This window comes from Embiotoca jacksoni, unplaced genomic scaffold, assembly GCF_022577435.1.
Source record: "Embiotoca jacksoni isolate LCO1_2020_lvr unplaced genomic scaffold, fEmbJac1.0.p SCAF_8, whole genome shotgun sequence".
Lineage (NCBI taxonomy): Eukaryota > Metazoa > Chordata > Actinopteri > Embiotocidae > Embiotoca > Embiotoca jacksoni.
The window spans coordinates 20,395,024-20,414,834 of record NW_027185436.1 but is presented as its reverse complement, the minus strand read 5'-3'; the positions used below and the strand labels follow the sequence as shown (position 1 = coordinate 20,414,834).

Here is a 19,811-nt window from a genome sequence, read left to right as displayed (position 1 = left end):
GACCCAGGTTAATATGGTTAAAACACTCGAGCGCCAGTGTCTGCAGTCACAGAGGCGTGCAGGATGCTGAACGCAGAAAACCGAGGCGAAGTCTTCAGAGAGTCTTGTAGAGCAGCGTCGGGGGGCAGCGATACTGTAGCTGCTGCATAAGCAGCTGTGCTGAGGCCCGCACGGCGGATGAGGTGGCTGTAACGGTGATTTCCCCACAGTCGGTTTCTGCAGACCTTGAATCAAATCAGCACCTTTTGGAAAGGGAGTCCTGTGCAGTAGGAATCCTAATTAAACACTCCATGCAAAGCCAATTATTTGAAATGTTCTTGTCATACAGCGCTGGGAAACGCAAGAGCTGCAGGGCTGGAGAGGAAGTATGTGTTACAGGCGTTAAAACAAAAAGGGGTAATCATAGGAAATGCAGCGTATCGTCACAACACAGAGAACAGTGGGAGCCTTGTACAAGCCTTGGTTTTTCACACCCTTAAAAATGTTGGATTTCAGGGACTTCGCAGCACATTTCAGTAAGTTTGTGTCTTGACAGAAATGAGGTCGCGCTCTTTGAAAATGATCTCCGAGAAGATTAAAAAATACGAAAAGCTCTCGAATCTGCAAAGCGGAATTGATTATATTTTGAAGATGTATACCATTAAGACATTTAGAGACCTGTCTTCTGACAAAGAAATGTGCAAACTGTGAAGGTTTTTCAGTCCGAGTTAACATTTGATTAGAGTGAAGAGCATAAATCTGAGATCCACTCGTGGGATCAAAGTGCTTTGGGCGGCCGCTGCCACGTCTGGGTTTGCCTAATCAAGTAAAAGTACACAGTGAGACTGAGTCTCTTTGTACGTGATTTACTCGTGCCGTAATTCATTTGGACTTGGAGACAAGGAGCTCATCACGGCAGGAGGCAGGTTACAGTATTGAGTAGGTAGTAATTTGAATTGGCTGATAGTTCGAATTAGCATGGCTCTATCAAACAGATGTCTTCAGATACATGGTTTTAGAGTGGGGTTTCCTCTCTGCACTTCAGAGATCAGTCAACAGCGTGGGCTGCAGTGCAGTGCAGGTGATTGTTCTTCATTCCTTTTTGTAGATACAAGTCGAACTGCTCTCCTGATGGTTGTTAAAACTAATAGAAAAGGATGATTCATGCCTTCCTAGTAGGTCTGTTTGGAAATAGGCCATTTTCTCTCTACAGTTTGTTTGCTCTAATATGATGTGGAGTTTAGAGTCTAGTCAAGCATGGGATTGGTGAAATGATCGTCAAGGGCTACTTCTGAATTTTGAGCACGCATGTTTGCAAGAGCAGGAGCACAAAACGCAAATTATTATTATTTTTTTTAAATGGATGTGAAACTTGAAGTTGCTCCTGGCAGTGGCATCCGAGGTGAGATGGAAACTGTTAACCTACTCATTACGGATCAAATGGCAAAATCTTTGAACACATCTTAGCACAAATGTTTCACAGTTCACTAACTGATTGGAGGAAAAGGCTGCTCTGCCGAGTGGAAGTATTTGCTGCTTTCATAGTCGAGCTGTTTATTTTATCCAGCGAGCCCAACACAGCTCGTGAATATTCATGATTGTGCCTCTAAACGTCAGGACGCAGCGGCGGCTCTTCCTCCCTGACAGAGAGCGGAGAGGCTGAGAGGAGAGGAGAGGAGAGGAGAGGAAAGGAGAGGAGAGACAGCATGCCAGAGCCCGGCTGTATATCTCCCACCGACACCGAGCTACGGCATCGTTTCGCTGCATTTGAGGGCAAATCTGCTCTCAACTCATCTGACACTGCACCGCCGACGAGGGAAGCAACGATGGACTGACGGGACGCAAACACAGAGCGAGAGAGACGGAGGGAGAGTGAAAGAGAGAGAGAGAGAGGGAGAAACGCCGCCTTGTTTTTGAAGCGTGAACATATTTTCTGGACATAAGCTCCCCGGATCTGCACAGCGGGACGGATCGAGTGACCACAACGTCTTTGACAAAGGAGATGCCGCGAGGAAGCAGTGATAGCAGGAGGATGCTTCGATACGAGCGGTTATTGCAGCGCATCTCCTGTAAGATGGACGAGACATATTGGGGCTAAAGAACTGGCGACTTACCACGTTGCGGAGGAGAGATGTCTTGCAACTGCCGTAGGCTGTTCAGGAGGATGAATGCCTTCCCCGGTGTCATTTCTCGCCTGTAATATGTAGCTCGAGCGACTGGGGGGGGGAAGCGTGTGCAGCTGTTTCTCGGCTCGTGAAGCCCGTAAAAGCATCGCTCACCGGCTGGAGCAGAGCACCGTGGACGGCCAGCAACCTTTTCCCCACCTTGAACTTCCATGTGACGGCTGAGATGCCCCGCTAGGAAGTGAGCGCAGCCTCCTGAGCTGTCCGTGGTGCTGAACGGAACAAGTCCGCTCCTCCAGGTCTCCACGAGTTGACCTTCTCCCCACCGAGCACAAAGTCCTCCCCTCCTCCTTCCCGCAACACACAGCAAAGGTGACAGAGCAGGTCAACCACACATGAACAGTTGCTGGGCTTGACTGAGTCAGCCAGACAATATTCTCTTTCATGGCTGTGGCACGGAAAATCAAAACTTTGCTGACCGTCAACATCTTGGTGTTCGTGGGGATTATCCTGTTCTCGGTGTACTGCAGGATCCAGGACCGATCCGAGGAACTCATCCAGATAGGGCGTATTTCTGACCAGAGGCTGCGAGCCAGGAATGGCAAAGTTTCCAACTTGGTGGACAGGCAGTCTATTCTCCAGAGGCTGGAGAGGCTGGAGGATGTGGTCTACAATCAGTTAAACGGTAGGCTTGAAGTCCTTCGTAATCAGAACACTGGCAAAAGCAATGACATATGTATAAAAAAAATACCACCAAATCACAGATGTTATATAAAAGAGACAGCCCCTGTGCAGTGTAGAATAGTGTGTCGGTGCATAGGTGAGTTTTTCTGTCCACCTGGACAATGACTCATGTATATTTTTCTGTCAGCCTGTGAAAAAAACCTGCTTCATTTCACATATGGAACGATGTCAAACGTTGCTGGTGAGTGAAGGTCCGCTGACTAAAGCGGCAACCTCCTTGTGTAGACGCTAATGAAGCAGAGTGATGCATTATAGTGCAATACTTTCTGAATGTGCTGACAGACTTTACTGGGCCATATTCTTTAACAGCCCATCAGACTCCTGACATCCCTACACAATAATTGACTTGTTGTAAACTTCACATAAACTTCTGCTTTCGGTACTGATGTCTGTACTTCTGTATAGAATCTGACTGAGGGGAAAGTCTGTGTGTCAGCAGCTGCTCCTGTCATTTCACTGGAGGCGCAGCTGGTGAAACATATCAGATTTAACAAGGAGTCTGAGTTTTGAAGGAGAGCCTAATGTAATGGCTCTGTAACGGAATGACAGACTTGTATTTCATTACATGGCCATTAGTCCGTGGGGCAGATTCGGTCTCCTCGGCAGAGCAGCAATCTTTAAAATCAGGTTACATCTGACTCTGCCTAACTCCTGGTCTTATTCTCCTGTGGAAAAAAAAGCCTCACAATCCCAACAAAGACACAGTCCGGTGTTTGTTCACACACATGCTTGAAGTTTATAACTATAAAAATTAGTTCCAGTTTTTATTAACTTTAATGTTGCAAACAACCCTTTTACATCCTCAAAATTCATTTCAAAATCACAGTATTTACACACAAATATGTATTTCTAACATTAAGCAGGCAAAGTTAGGGTTGACTCAATGCATGGGCTTGAAACAATTTATAATAAAAAAAAAACATCATTGATTGCACTGTTTATTATTATCGTTAATCTGTTTTCTCAATGAATCGATTTATAGTTTTGGTCATGAAGTGATGTATTTAAATGTTAAAAATATAGATTTTCAAAGAATCGTCACATTTGTGGAGAGAAAACCGTCAAATAAATTTTCTGTTTATTGACAAACTCATTGCTTTTCAGTTCTAGCGACTCTCCCTCTTTTTCAAAACTACTTCAACGTTTTAACCTACTAATACAGGTCACAAGTCCAATAGCATTCTCTTTCTTTGAAGTGACTCTTTGCCAACATTATCTTCAATTATTATTCAATAAAAACTGTAGGATAACTGATGATATTTACTGACTCCTCCGCTGGTCACTGCTGGAGTGAAAGAAACACATTTGGTAAATTAAAAAGTTATTTTTTTCCATCATGTAGTGCTCACTCACAGGAAATTGAAGCTAAGTGGGATCACAATTGAAATGTTCGCACACTGTTAAGACTGCCACAGAAATGTTTTACTACCTGACATCATAGCCAGATCCTAACGCATCTGCAGGGGTTGACTGAACAACAACACGGACTCTGACTTTGGAAAAGTATATTTCTCTGGAGTTGTGGAACTCCTTGTCCACAGCATTTCAGCAACTTATTCGCTCAACAGTGAGGACGGATGTATTTTTAAATTGAGATTCTTCTACAAAATCTAATACTATATGTCTTGTTGTCAAAGCCAAATAGTGAGGAGGCGGCATGGTCGATTGTTCCTGCTTTGCATTGTGTTGCTGATTGATTTCTATTCAATTGGTAAAATGAGTTTATTTACTAGCTTCCTTTTCTCTCCTGGGAAATCGTAACTTTATCATCTGTGTGAATTGCAGGAGGCAATTTCTGCTTGTGTTGTTGTATTTCATGTTAGTCACCAGTAGAGGTCGGAGATCTGGTAATACCCCTTCAACAATTCAGGCCACTGAAAGCTGCTGAAAGCTGCTGAAACCCAGAATTCAAGGACACACAGATAAGAAATAACTGGAACTTAACTGAGTCCTAAAAAGATCCAGAAGAAAAGTCTTGATAGTCCATTGACTGTCTGCTGAAAGACGTTTTTAAAGCTTCACGGCCCCACAACAGTGCGGCTGTGGACTGTTTCTGCATGATCTTGTTATTATGCTGGAGCTTGGGCAGCTATTTGAGGGTCACTCTGTCACTTTGAGTTATGCTTGGCATCTGGCATCCAGCCAGCAGGCACTGCTTCTCAAAACGTACAATGCATCCTCTCAGTCACTTAGCTTTATACAGAGAGAATACAAGGGAGCCAGTCAACTCTATACAGTATGACGGCTGTGGGACAGAAACGTGCTCTGTCTGCACTATACTGGATATATTTTTTTGTGAGATTATAGAGTTGGGTTGTCGCAGCTGAAAATGGTAATGAGTTCAGGACAGCGTCTCATTCCATATGTGTGATGCAAGTTTGACTTCTTCCCCGAGTATTGGTTGAAAGGTATACACTTCTTCTCAGGCTAGAGATATGCAGTCCGAAGAGTTATATCAGATTTATAAATTATTCTCAGATCTGACTCCCCCGTGCAACACAGTTGAGTCCATGTAGTTGGGACGCAATTTGCAGGGCTTTGACAAGTGGAGAGAGTTGAGGCCTTTACACAGTGGCGGATCCATAGAAAAATATACAAGATGATGCGAAATACTTGCCTGAGAATATTTTGCATTAAAACTTTTCAAACCGACAGTGATGTGAATTTGAAACAGATGTAACACTTGTTGAAGAAAAGGTTTGAAAAAATTCGCCCCATGTCAGAAAAAAAAAAAATGGATTGGAACATCTTCCGGTGATCCATCGCTGATCTTGGCCTGCTCCTTTCTCAATATAACAAGAGGAGATTTTGGTTACAACCCCTTTTACAAGGTAGAGAAAGAGAAGGAGAGCTAAGAGAGCATCAGCTGAGGCGCTGGATATGTTCACCTCACTGTCCTCTCCGACGGCCACTTTGCAATATGACCATGTCTCCTTTAACTGTTTGACATTGCAGACTTTTGCTTCAATTCATTTGAAGTAACTGAGCTGAACTTGTGCGACATGATGTCTGTTCTGCTTGCACAACTTGATAGATTGATACCTTTATTTACATCTCAGCTTGCGAAAGCTCAGAAACATTGTCCTTCTTCCAAAAAACAAAGTTGTGTTTTCAGCTCGTAATATTCACGTTCTGTCACGTGTGAAAAAAAATCATGACAACTACAACAGTTCTCGAAATATATTGACGTGTGAATTAATCGCATAAAAAACTCCCTCAGTGTGTAAAGACCTTAATTGTCAGTTATTAACTGAAGAGACGATGGACAAACTAAGTGCAAACTTGGCACAGTTGCCTACTTCCATTTACCATACAAGAAAATAAAAGCATTTTGTAGCTCTGAGTCTCCAGACATTGTCCAGAAACTATATTCATTCAGTAATAATTACATTCGGTGTCAGGCTGTTACACTGAATTTTAAATTGAGCTCCCATGTAACAAGTTTACTAAAATCACTCATTCAACAAATCCAGATGTTCAATATTATTCTGACAAATTTGAACGTACAATTTGCAAACAATTCCTTCTAGCAACAATCTCTTTCTCTCTGTGTCTTTGCAGTCCAAGTCAGACACAGACAAAGCAATCAATTGCAGTTATATAATTTTTCTTTGACAGAAACAGGAGTGCACACTGTCTAGAAACATTTGCCTGCTGTCACAGTCCCTCCATGATTTGTCTTGAGCTCTTTAATGGCATACTTAATCATATCCTCGTATCCCAGGTCGTTGGCCTTCTTTCCAAATCGTACACAGACCACAAATTGTATTCTATGGCCAGTGGGAATAACTATGGTGAGAGGACTCTGTGCGCCAATAACTATTACCATGTCCAGCAGCGATATGAACTAATTGCCCATTCCCGCTGTTGTTTATTGCCTACCAATGGCAGGCCATGGGAGCTGCAGCAGGGTCCAATTAGATTTGAAGGACATAAACAAGTCAGAGAATTACTCTTTTATGGTTGTCTGATGGACAGTCACCAGACTCCCAACAAGAAAACAATGGTCAAGCTTTATCAGCAGCCCGTTCGACTCAGAAATGAGCAACAAGAGGGTTATCAGCAGCACTGCTCTGCTGTGGATGCCACCAGCTTTGGGTAATCAGATGAGGGGGTTTTAAGCTTGTTAACAAGCTTATGAAGCAGCATTTTGACCTTAAGTACCACATTAGAACCAATAAATAGCTCCGTGCTGGTACTTACCTGCTGAAGCCCTGGAAGTCTGACTGGCCTAAATGAACACACATAAGATTAGCTGCCATTATTTAGAAAGATAGAAATGGATATTTTAAACACTGATAACAGTTCTCTCTCTTTTTCCATCCTACTTTAACCTTTAACCTTGTAACACAGGTGAATGGTTAACCTTTGCTCTAGTTTTGCTCAGACCTTCGTAGTGCATTTACAAACATCTAATCACTGATCCTAAAATTCTCTGTCCGTTTTGACACAGTTGTGACACCACGTTTTTTTTAAACAACTGCAAGAAGAAGGTGTTTCAAATTCCTGACCACTCCGATTAATCTGTCGAGTCATTTTGGCATCTATATGTGGTGCATTGCATTCTGGGATTTCTAGCATAAAATACTACTTTTTGCCTTCCATCGTCTAATTTTTGAGGGTGCTACAGTGAATACATTTACACAAAGAAAATTTGGACAGAAAATTGAATGCACTATATCGGGAACAGGGAGTGCTCTTGGACACAGGGAGTGCTTTCTGTTCATGAGACATATAAAACTGGCAGATTAACGACATTTTTGAAACAATAGGTCCTTCATTTCAGATAGAGGTAGACAAGTCTATCATACCGGGCTGTGGCAAACTGGACCCTGCAAAATAGTTTTAGTTCTCTTTACATTAAGTTCTCTTTATGTAATTGTTATCTTTGCAAAAAAATAAGCTTTTTGGGTTGCAGGATCTTTTTTTGTCTTTGTAATACAGCATGTAATCACCTTGAAAAATCACCTGTAAGGCTCAGTAGCAGTGCAGCGAATTTTTATCTTTGTAGTGTGACAGGGGCAAACTCACCAATATTACTCTTACTACAACCCAATACACTTCAGCCTGCAGAGATATGAAAAGATTGACAGTCTATACTTGCTCAGCTGCTTGACTAATCAGTCTTCAGGGAGGGGTAAAGGCGCCAGTCAGTGGCATGTATAAAAAGGCCAGTACAAAACATCAGTTTGATTATGTTCATTCTGATGGTATTACTGTTAAAGTTTAATAGGCTATGACTCACACGAGACTACCTGACGTTCGTTTGATTGGCTGCCTTCCTTCTAGTATTCTGTCACTCGAAGCAGAGATGCTTAAAAAACAGATTTTGCTGTTAGCAAGTCAACGTGCTACTACTCAGTTTACTCCTCTGACCAGCTGTGCATGTGTCAGTGTTTGAGCTCGGCTGTTGTCCCACAGCTCACGGTCACACTGAGGCTCTTGTCATCAGCCATGCATGTCACTCCCGATCCTCTCCCAGTGCGTAGGTGCTGATGGGATGGCAGCCTCACAGGCCCAGCTGCAGCACCAGATATGCTTCTTATCTATAATGCCCAATTATGGCAAAGAAACTAATGCTGTTTATATGCTAAGCCTGCTGGGAAAAAAGACTTGAGGAGAAACAAGAAATGCCACACTTTCTTCCTCGCTGACACACACACGATGCACGGACTGTATCTTAATGATACGTATCGCGGTGTGCATTGACGTATGTTGTTGTTGCCGTGTGTAATGGCGTCGGCTGTAGGGACGCCACATCTCAGCAGGGCGAAGCCTGATGAAATGAAATATATTCCAATAATGATATGTAGATGAGGTGCTGGTTGACAACACAGTTTCAGAAACAGATAAGAATCAATTCTGCTCAGCCTTGAGGAATCATGATAATGAATTCAGCGGCTCACCTGACAATCAGCAGGCAGCCGCAGACAATAATGTCAATTTGAAATGGAGCGAGCGTTTCTCTTATTTATACTGTTGCCTTAGAGTCATGCAATGAATACATTACCCGCACTTAAAGGTGCCATCCAATAACAGGGGGGGCATATGCCAGTTTGTCAGACTGGATAATTGATGATGTAAATGGTTTTTCATTGAACTGCTACACTTTGATTGTTTATCCATATCTTTATGACAAACTAGTACAAAAGTGCAACAGCATTAGTTGACAACCAAGGATGTTAACAAAAGCATTTGCGTTGTTTAGACATGAAGAGCGAATGCACTCTGACCAGATGTGAATTTGACAGAGAACATGTTGTGCAATATATCTTTTCACTGCTAAGATGGCCTGTCACCAAATTGACACCATTCAGCTCAGAGATCTTGCAAAAAGGGGCTCCTTATCACTTGCTTTTGCCTCAGAGTTATAAGATTCAAACATGTTTTTAGATGAAAAGTAACCTTGGTGACGGTCGTCTGCGCATCCATGGTGATACAGGTAACAGGCTGCATGAATTTCCATGGTGTAGATTTGGCAAAATGGCAACAAATATAGGAAAAAGATTTTATAATTTACACACCATGACCCAATATTAAAGCCTGGCATTAGTTTTCTGTTTTTTTCATGACTGAAAATTCAACTTTATTTATTTTATTTATCTCTGTGTCTTGCCATTGCAGGCACAGCATGTTTTTTGGTTTGTTTTTATACTGAACAATGTGCCAATATTGATCCCTTAGAACAACTGTTTTTATGTGTTAACAATATACAAACAACACATGCTGGTGTGATTTTGCTAGTTTGATGCACATTGATACAGAACACAGACTGATAACGAATGAGCAATGAGGGTAATTTTTTTTGTTGCTTTAAATCGTGCCTCTGCAGTTTTGTACTCCATAGTTGGTGTAGTTGCATTTTTAGTTCAATGCCTGTTTCAAATGTTTGAAAAAGACAACGTGCCATTGTTTCATTGCACTGAGAACTTTTAGGGGTCTAGTGTTACCAATTTCTAAATCAGAGTTGTCATCCTCTTGACATGCGTGCTGCTATTATGAGTGGAAGTGCTAGATTTAATGCAGCTTTTCTCCCAGCTCTCAATATTTCATAGATTTGTTTTGGCCTTTGAAGGCTTTAAACCTCTTTAGAACAAGTTATTTTCCTCTTCTTCAAGAGATCGCTGATTCCCCCACCTCCCATCGACATCAATATTTAGAACGCCACTGCATCGCTTTGGACACGCATAAATCCACTCTTGCTTTTAAATCATTCATTAAAAATGGGGTCATCTTTGAATTTGAGACTCTATCTTATAAAGGGCCAGATCAGACACGTTCTGAGAGCTGCTGCACAATTTAGAACTGTTGTGGGTTTACTGTATCCTGTCAGGGGGATTTTGGACAAATGGATTGTGAGCAACGAGAACAGAGACAGATGCACACTCGGACACAATGACATTCAAACTGGCGCCTAATGTTGTGAAGGATCCACATTGGATGGGAATGAAGCCTGAGGGGAAGAAGCAGATGTTGGGCTGTAATTGCCTCGTAGTGAAATGATGAAAGTGCCACAGTGCTGCCTGGAGTGTTAGTCCCACATCGGAAACACTGAATGAAGGAATACCACACAGGAAATGCATGGAAATTTTAAGATTTTCAAGTTGTGTTGTCAAACCTGACAGGTGTGATATTAGTTTTAGTTTTTGTGTCTTTTTCCCCATTGTGCTGGTCACAGCATTACAGTGAGCAGCGTGGGCCTTTTGGCATTGTCATATTTTTTTTTACCAGAACATAACAGCCCACTTGCTGGATGCTTTTATACAAAGTGCCTCACAGGATCATGTGTACATACATTTTTAACTGGTGTAGTCGTTGAGAGAATAAAGCTCTTAATCCTCAGTGTTGGTGTTGTTGGAGCGACGCGCTACCCACAGAAAAACACAGTCCAATTCTTCCTTTCAAGATATGTATTAAAAGCTTCTATTTTTGTTTTGTAAGCAATCCATTTTCGGACGGAAACGTTGCGGTGTAAAAGGAGTATTTGGGTTTTGATGGTGATGAATCTATGCATATTCATTTCGATACGACTTTCTGCTTTCTTCCAAACAAATTTCACAAGAATAAAAGACGAAATGGAGAAAACATGATGGATGAATCAAAGCCATGCAGAGCAATTTTACCACCTCAACTGACCTGCAGAGCATTATCAGAGCAGGTTTTTATCAGAAGCTGCCTCGAAAAACAGAACCCCGCAACATCCAAAAAAAGCCCGTAAAAGCCTGTAAATGGCATCAGTTTACTGCAGAAATGCATAACACCCCATCCTCAAATTGCTTGTCTTGAATCTGTAAACCAACAAGGAAGTGCTACAGACTGACAACAGAGCATCAGACTTTCAGGTCTCATCCCATAATGGAATTTCCTTCCTTCAGACAGCGGCAGTCAAAGGCAGGAGAAAGCAAAATAACGCAGCAACCAGAAAGCAAAGCTGGCAGGCATTGTCCTGCTTCCAAGACTCACACAGAGACAGAGTGGCCCTCCAGACTCGAGTCTCCGGCTCTGGAGGGTATCTGTGTTATTGTGTGACATGGGCAGTTATGCCAGATGGCTTGTCCGTGACGTGAACCCCACCCATACTTGTCAAAATGCCACCGCATTGGCTGGTGCAGGGCTCGCTAAATCCCTCTCACGGGAGAAGCCAGTTTGCAACCATTCAGCTCCAATTACAAATCTTCAGTTGCACCCGAGGATTTGAGGCCATCCAAATATGGTGATTACTCCGCAGTTCCTGGAGGGGGTGAAGCTGAGAGCTGAGCTCTTCATTGGTATGCGCTGTTTACTTACTGTCTGTGTGTCCATCTGTTGATATGGAGAACAGACGCAGCTCGATTATTCTGTGGAGGCCACACTGCAAGCTTGGCTCGCATAACAATTATCTGACATTATCCTTCAGTTTCATAGAATTTTGAATAGTCGAACAAAAGTGAAGGCTGGCAGATACATGACACCATGGTCTTGTTGGAACAAACTCTTTAACGTTTAGGTGCTGAACAAAGATGATTTTGGATGATGCTGACGGGAGTTTAATAACAGAAGCTTTTTAATCTTTCCGTGATTCTGAATTATATTTTATTTCTTCCTTTTCTTGTGAGATTTTCTAAAGCAATACGCTACAAAATAGTTATTTCAGACACATGCCTTTTGTGTGCAGCATAAAGGTTTGTTTACCATACGCATGGGACAACGATCATGTCCCTGTATCGGGGTTTTATTTTCTAATAGCGAGTACAACCGATATGATGAAACAGCGTATGTGGATGTTTGTAGTTAGTAGGAATTGAAGGTAATCTCTCGAAACAGACCGCCATTTTTTTCCGAGGCAAAATCCGCATGTCATTTACTCCAAATTATCACAGTATTACCACAGTAAATTTAAATGTACAGTACAGAATGCAGCTTTCATATAATGCATTTTCAGCATAACCCAACAATTTCTAGTAATGGGGGAAGCAAAAATATTGCTGGCACTAAACTGCCACACACACACACACACACACACACACACACACACACACACACACACACACACACACACACACACACACACACACACACACTTTGGTCATGTCCTTACAGTTCCTCAGGGGTATGAACTTGCTTTTTCTCCTCATCAGCCACAATTTATTTTCTGACACTGCATCCCATTTTGCTCTTTCCCTTTTAGAAAAAGTCACTGTCACAGCACCAAAGCGATTAAATCAAGGTCATCAGTCATTTTAATGAGCAGAGGTTTTTTTTGTTAAAGTCTGACATTAAATCCAACGCTGACTTTTGTTGTATTAGACCACAAATGTATCACATGACTGCGATGACCAAGACCCGACTCTCATTCGCCACAAAGCACACAGATTGGCGATCTGGCCTCTCTTCAGGCAGTCTTTGTGAGAAGAAAGGACCTGCATGGAACAAGCCCTGTTTGAATAACTACCTGTAAGCACCATGGTGATGATACACGCTGCCTCCACAATGCAGCCATACCGAGCCATTATGGCACACATGGGAAAAATATGGCGCCGAGGCCAGGGACCGGTGGGATCCGGCCCGCAATGTCCTTAAAGGAACACAAAACACCACCGAAAAAAATAATACAAGAAAGCATTACATTAATGAATATCGAAGCCCGTGACTGTACTGCTAATTAACCTGATTCCAACAGAGTGCGCATTCACTGACGCAGCAAGTACCAGTTTACACCAAGTTAACTAGAATACATGGGGTTACATCTCCATAGCAACGACCCCCTAAGTCCCCAATTTTTCAGTCTTTTTCGTACATTTACTTGCAACTCTGGTGTCATACAGAAACAGCTGTTCTTCAAATAAACTAATAGATAGATAGATAGTTACTTTATTAATCTCACAAGGGGAAATGTTTTCGCGACAGCACCATTGTAGACACAGGTAAAGCAATAGAAATAACAGAGTTAAAAAATATAAAAATGCACAATATATACAATAAAATAGAATAGTATTAAATTAAACTAACTAAACAACACTGCAAGGATTTAAACAAACAAGCAAACAAACAGCCAACGGCGTTATTGTTGGGTGATGGATTTGACCAGAGGTGATTTATTGTACAGTCTGATAGCGGTGGGCAGGAAAGATCTCCTGGATCGGGCCTTTAATAAAATGATCCTCTATTTTTTCCGACTAAAACTCTGACATTTTGATCAGCTGACAGTTTGTAACTGTGACCAGCTGACTTATCTGCGAGCTGATTGGCTGTTTAAAGAGGTGCTATGCCTAATGTTTTCAGGCTGCCCACTGGCGACATGACAAAGTGGAGTCATAGGCGACACCATCAGCTGCCTTGAGTCCAGTTGAGACGAGCCAGTTCACACTGCAGCCGGTGCAGGAATGTCACACCAGACACCTGATTTAAAAACTCAGCATACTTTGAAACACAGATAGATTTATCTGGTGGTGATAGCCTGAGTCAGCATTGTGTCAACTTGTCTGGCAAGGGTTTGAAAGAAATGTATGTTATTTTTTAACGTATGTTTATATGTAAAAGTCGCGCACTGTAGCTTTAAGATATACATTTTTTATTTGATCTGATGACATCACAGTACTATGCAATAATAGAATGATGCATGTATTTAGAACCATTATCCCTCCCTGTGTAGACTTCAGAGCGTTTGTCTTTCAGACAGTTTCAGGTCTGCTATATTCTGTCTGTGACTTACAGCTGTGCACTGTAAATTCTCTCCGCTCTCTATTGTCGTCTTGGCCCTTCTACCGCTGTGTCTCTCAGCTTCTGGTGTGCTCCGCTCATCTCTGTGACGTCTGTGTCCGTGTGGGTGTTTTGCAGCTTTTTCATTGACAGACAGTGTAATGATGCCCTATGGATGAGCCCCGTCGGGTCTCGGAGCTGCCACACACCAGTCTCCTTGCACTGCCAGAGAATGTCAATCAGCTGCCCCTCTGCATGGCCTCTCTTCTCACCTGCTTGTCCCTGTTCTCTGGGAGTATGTGTGGGTGTCTGCCTGCACCCACGGCCATGAACATCTCTATCTTTCTGTCATTTTCTTGGCAGGTTTAGCGAAGCCCATGGGGCTGGTGGAAGGGCCCGGAGGCCTTGGCCAGGGGGGAGCTGCTGCCACTCTGGGAGAGGACAGTCACGATTCGGAGGGGAAGTATGAGGAGTACGGCTACAACGCTCAACTCAGCGACCGCATCTCTCTGGACAGGAGCATCCCTGACTACAGGCCTAAAAAGTGTGTCCGCCTCCCGTTTCTTCTCATTTTCTGTCACTCACATGCTCTTTCCAACTTCAGCTTAATACCTGTTTTTCCCCGTGGCAGGGTTGTGAAACGTACGAAAGACTTGGTACTGGAGGGTTTGCCAGTTTAATCCCTGCTGCAGTTGATAGGTTCTATTCTTATGAATATACATAATGTTCTCCACGACAGGAATCTGGCATAATTATCAAGCATACTCTGTTTTGTTCTGTTTTTTGTAATTTTTCACTGGTATTTTGGTGAATTCTCAAAACGTTTAATGTGCCAGACTGGAAGCAGAGTGCAGTACGTCGTGAGTCAGAGTTGATAAGCGGTGCGGTTAAACTGTGGCGTCAAGGATTACAGGAATTTACAAGAACTTCCTGCAAGCTCAGACCACATCAAAAGTGCAGTGATTACTCATGTCTCATTATGCTTTTAGGAAGTGATAAAGTCAGAATATAATTACGTTACGGTGAAATAGTAGAAATCAGGCATTTACTTCTAAATGCATGAAGCATGGGTGTAAATGGTTGTGATCCAACACAGAACCGTTAGTATGCACCTCGTGAAGAAGAACAAAGTGAGAGTTTTTGCATTTGCAGTGTCCTCGGTTCTTAGATGGGATATGTCAAGGTGCTGGGTTCTATATTCTTACAGGAAACATTGTACTCTGTACATGCCGTAGGTCGGTTCATGAGATGTATGGAATGTCATACGGATCAAAAACGGCCTCACTCTGGCTCTCATATTAAAGAGGAAAATGCAAATGTCATCCTTGTAAATTTAATGGCTGCCAGCAGGAGAAATTCCTGTACACTTTGGTTTATAACATTAATTTTGCACAAGTTGCCCTTGGTGTCCCAATGGCACATGGCATGTAGTAAACTTACCTGAATTTTAAATGAGTGACAGAGCAATGCATTCTAGCACTAAAATTGTTCTGTGATAAAAATGTAATTTAAAGAAGCACATTTCTGTTTTGTTTAAAATCCATTTTACAGTGTTTGGCATTAACGTTACTTGCATTTTCACTGGCTGATGGCCAAGGAGACTTTGTTTTAGACCTCCTCTGCAATACTGGATATTTCTCTTGTCAGACATTTTGTACAGAGGTGGTGGAAGTGTTTTGTTGGCCGCCAGATTTACACATTAAAGAACTTGTAGGAAAATAACATAATAATAAATATTACAAATAAAACTGATAATGGTGACTACTGCAATACAGGAACACTTAAGAAATTGATTTTGAAGGGAACCTTAAATGTGGTTTTCAAGTCACCTTTCCCTCATAACTACTATTTTGAATTATGAAATTTTGATTTTAAATACATCTGAATCACAGTGACATGATCATGCTCTCTCAAATTACACAAATCTGAAAGACTAAAGCCCAGTTCAGACCAAAGATTTGAGATAATTTGAAACTTGCAACTACTTCCACTTCCACTTTCTGCGAACACCAGCCGTTGTGCAATGCCACTAAGCGTCGTCTCTTGATCTTGTTTGAGTAACTTTTAAGGCTTGTGTCATACAGGACTGTCCGTTTCTCAAACAATTTGATGAAGTGATCCTCTTCTCCTTCCATCCAAACTCCAAAGCTAACAGATTGTAACTGTTACCGGCTGATTTTGCTACGAGCTGATTGGTTGATATTGTCACAGGCGACAACTTCAGCTGGTTTGAGTCTCTAAAGGCTCTAAAGCAGTTCGGAATCTTTGGTATGACCCAGTCATAAAAAAGCATGGCAATTCAATCAAAAAGTTTTTCCTTTTGCTCCAAAGAAAATTTTCAAGGACAGTAACAAAAAGTGACGCCTATGACACCTTCATCCGTCACCATCTGCCAAATGACTCATTGCACGTTGTAAAGGTCTCTCGAGAATCTCCCACCTCGTAAACCATCTTCACTTCCTGTTCGATGCTCCCTTGTCAGTCTTACTGTCTAACTCCACTTAATCCTCCCTCCTCTCTTCTGTCAGTGCAGTTCAGGCAGTTTGGCCACGGGGCTTTGTGGGGCCTCGGCCATGGGGAGTCACACAAAAGCAAATTACTTTAGACACGCCTAATCCCTACATGAAAGGACACGGACAAGATGATGGTGATTGTTGAGCCGTTTTAATGTTTGCAATAAAAGGGAATGTGGAGACCCAGTAGACATCTAGCAAGCAGCCCTAATGGTCCTTTTTTATTTCGATTTTATATTTAGACAGTGAACTGAAGCTGCGATACAGTGAGTGCTGCAGGAGATGGATTGGGTGGTGGGGGATAATCAGGGCTGCCAGTGGCGTTTATATCACACGGTGTCAAAGAACAATGACGACAGGCAGAGACACTGAGAGCAAATCTGACGGCCAAGAGAAGTTTCTGAGGGCTTTAGCGGGGATAACAATTAATTTCATCCAGGCTGCTTTGTTCTGAGCTCTTTTTCACGCCCAGAAAAATTAGATGAGAGTAGAACAGGGAGGAGGCGAGCCAGTAAAAAGGAGCTTGCTAATTAATAAAGTCAGCTGAGAGCGCCTCTGGAATGGAAGGGCTTCAGGAAATTCCTTTTAAAAATCGACAAATTCAACAACAACAAAAGAAGTTGACGCAAGACAAAAGAGGAAGCACGAGTCGGGGGTTTGCTGAAGTGTTGATTCGCAGTTTTAAATGATGCTGACTTCGTTATGTGTTTAGATGTTGTGCTGTTTTCGTGGTTCGTGTCCAGTTACTGCAGGCTTGTCTTCAAACACTCTGCGTCGCACGGTAGCAGAATTCACCTCCCTCTCGATCTGTGTCTCTGTGTTCGGGCGTTAATCCATCATTTATCAATTTCTGTAGCACAGAATATTTTTGGTGCCCACATAAACAAGCACCTCCTCTCAGAGAACAAACAAAGCACACAAGATAAACCTTCAGTCCATGACAGCTGTCCAAAAGGTACTATATCGTCACGTATTTGTTGTGTAGCTCAGTGGTAATGAATAGAGTGGACAGTGAACAGTTTTTTATTTTTTTCATTTTTCTCTTTGTAGCACTTTGAAGAACAAGAGAAACATCAAAGCACTGCTCTTAGCAAGTGAAAGAATTGTTGAGAGAAAAAAAACTGATGCGCGTACAACCAACACAATGCTGTGACTACCCACATCGTTGTGGCACCACTCCTCTAGACTGCTCTGGACTTTAAGGGGGGGGGGTTAAGATACTCTCTTCTGGAGTTTTGGTTTATTAAGGGTGGCATTAAAGCTTTCAGTAAAACAAATCTGGTGCAGATTAAACAGAGTGCTTAAAAAAATAACAGTGCGTCCACTTCCAAACCAAAATAGAGCAACAACAGGATTTGATGATCGTCGACCTGGGACTCAAACATGAAAAAGATCAAGTTTTACGAAACCTCGCAGCTGGTCATTAAATCGTAAGATGTGCTTAAGTATCATGCGCGACGAGACTCACTTTGTAACCATGGTAATACATGTTTACGCTGGAGTGTGAGTGCAGGGATGCTGCCTGAACAATTAGAAAATGAAACCATGTAAAAAAACAGAGGTGTTTTGTGTCTTGGCAGCTCTTGATGAGGTGAAACGTAATAACCAGATAGCAACTACCTCCTTGTAATATGATGATGAAAAGTTTCCTCCTGGTAATTGTTATGCATAAAAGACAGTTTGAGTTACAGTTTGCTCACAGTCTGTTCTTTATTAATATATTGGTGACTCCAGAGAAGATAAATCAACTCTTAGTGTATGAAACAATGAAGTTCCTCAGGATAAGAGTACAGAGATGTTCCTGCTTGAGGCCCAATGCGTACCTTCTGTCATCTACTGCAGAGCTCAGCATCATACAGTGCGGGAGATAGTTAGGTATTTCTGATTTCTAATTCTGATTCTGTAATTATGTCCTGCGGGCAAAAGGTGACTGCAGTACTGTAGAAGTGAGGTTAAATGCAGGAAGCGTGCACCTCCTGTCTAATGGACTTTTAATTGAACAGGAGTCATTGAGCAGAGAGGACTTTGATGACTAGAGGGAAGTAAAGTCCATGGCCAATGACAGAAAAATCCACACACTCTCAAGCCTCTCTTTTTTTCCAACCTTCCTGTCTGTAGCAAAAAACAATTCATAATAATTACAGCCACAATTGTGTCTCACAAAAACCTCTAATCCCCATTTACTGCCTGCTAGCCTGCATTTCTCTCTATTGCCCTTCACTTCTGCAAGTGACATTCTTAACTGAGATACCAGGGGACTTAAGTAGGCTCTATATTATGGTGACTGTGAGCCTGCCATTGGCCGTCCTTGGGAGGCTTAGGTACGATAACAGCTCATTGGGCTGTGGAGAGAAAAACAATAAAGGCGGACAAGCTGGTGAGATTACTGATGCCCACAAAACAAACAAAAAAGATTTTAAATGTAACTTGTGTCACTCATAAATAGAAAAATGCAATTTGAAGTATCAAAGCAGCTTTTCACCCTTCAGTTCTCCTCCTCCAAGAGGATTGTTATTCAATTACTCCTAATCTCACCTCTATCTCTGTTGTCCCTTTACAGAAGATTTGATTTCTGTTTTGTCAAAATAAATGTTAAACCCAAAACTATATTGAAGCACAGCACGTGCTCTGTTTCCCCGAGTGTCCCCCCGTCTTGTGTTTGTCTGCCTGAGGGAGGGTGATAACCAGAAACGGAGGCTGAAGAAACAGGCTTACCTCATCTCCTGAGCGTCTGATACTGCAGAATAGGATCATAAGGTCTTCGCGGTGCAGGAGCTCTAGCTACAAATTGTTGCTCTTTCCAGTGCTAGAGTTTATCTCCTGGATGAGTGGGGGGCGGAGGGGTTGCGCAGGCAGAGAAATGACAAGGCAAACGATTATCTTTCAGGGAGGAGTGCTCACGGATTGGAAAGTTGCTTTGGTGTTGCCTGCATTGCGCGGGTTATGGGAGGTTAATGTGAAATTTCACAGCAAATAAGAGCAGCCAGCAGGGAAAAAGTCAGACGGAGTGGCCGGGTGCTGCCGGCTGCAGGAGGAGGAGGAGGAGGAGGAGAAAGGGGGAGGTGTGATAGGAATACATCTTAATCTGGCTCTCTGTTTCTGTCAAAGCTTGTTCCGGGTCAAATTATGAGAGCTGGCCAGTGAGCTCAGTCCCATTACTAACAGATGAGTCGATCGCTCATCCTGTTACAGCTCTACAAGGCTTCCCCACTACTGGAGACAGGTACAAATTTAAGGCTGAGCGATGCCCTAAATTGGATCCAGTAACTAGGGC

The 19,811-nt window shown here is 42.5% G+C and overlaps 1 protein-coding gene across 1 annotated transcript in view; it reads left to right on the top strand.

The window, feature by feature from the left end:
• Positions 1-1,604: 1,604 nt before the first annotated feature.
• Positions 1,605-19,811, top strand: part of galnt9 (polypeptide N-acetylgalactosaminyltransferase 9) — an 80,348-nt gene continuing 62,141 nt past the window's right edge. Inside the window, exons 1-2 of the mRNA XM_069178425.1 lie at positions 1,605-2,787; positions 14,388-14,568. Of these exons, the coding sequence (XP_069034526.1) occupies positions 2,547-2,787; positions 14,388-14,568 (422 nt within the window). The 5' untranslated portion in view covers positions 1,605-2,546. The remainder of the gene's footprint in view (positions 2,788-14,387; positions 14,569-19,811) is intronic.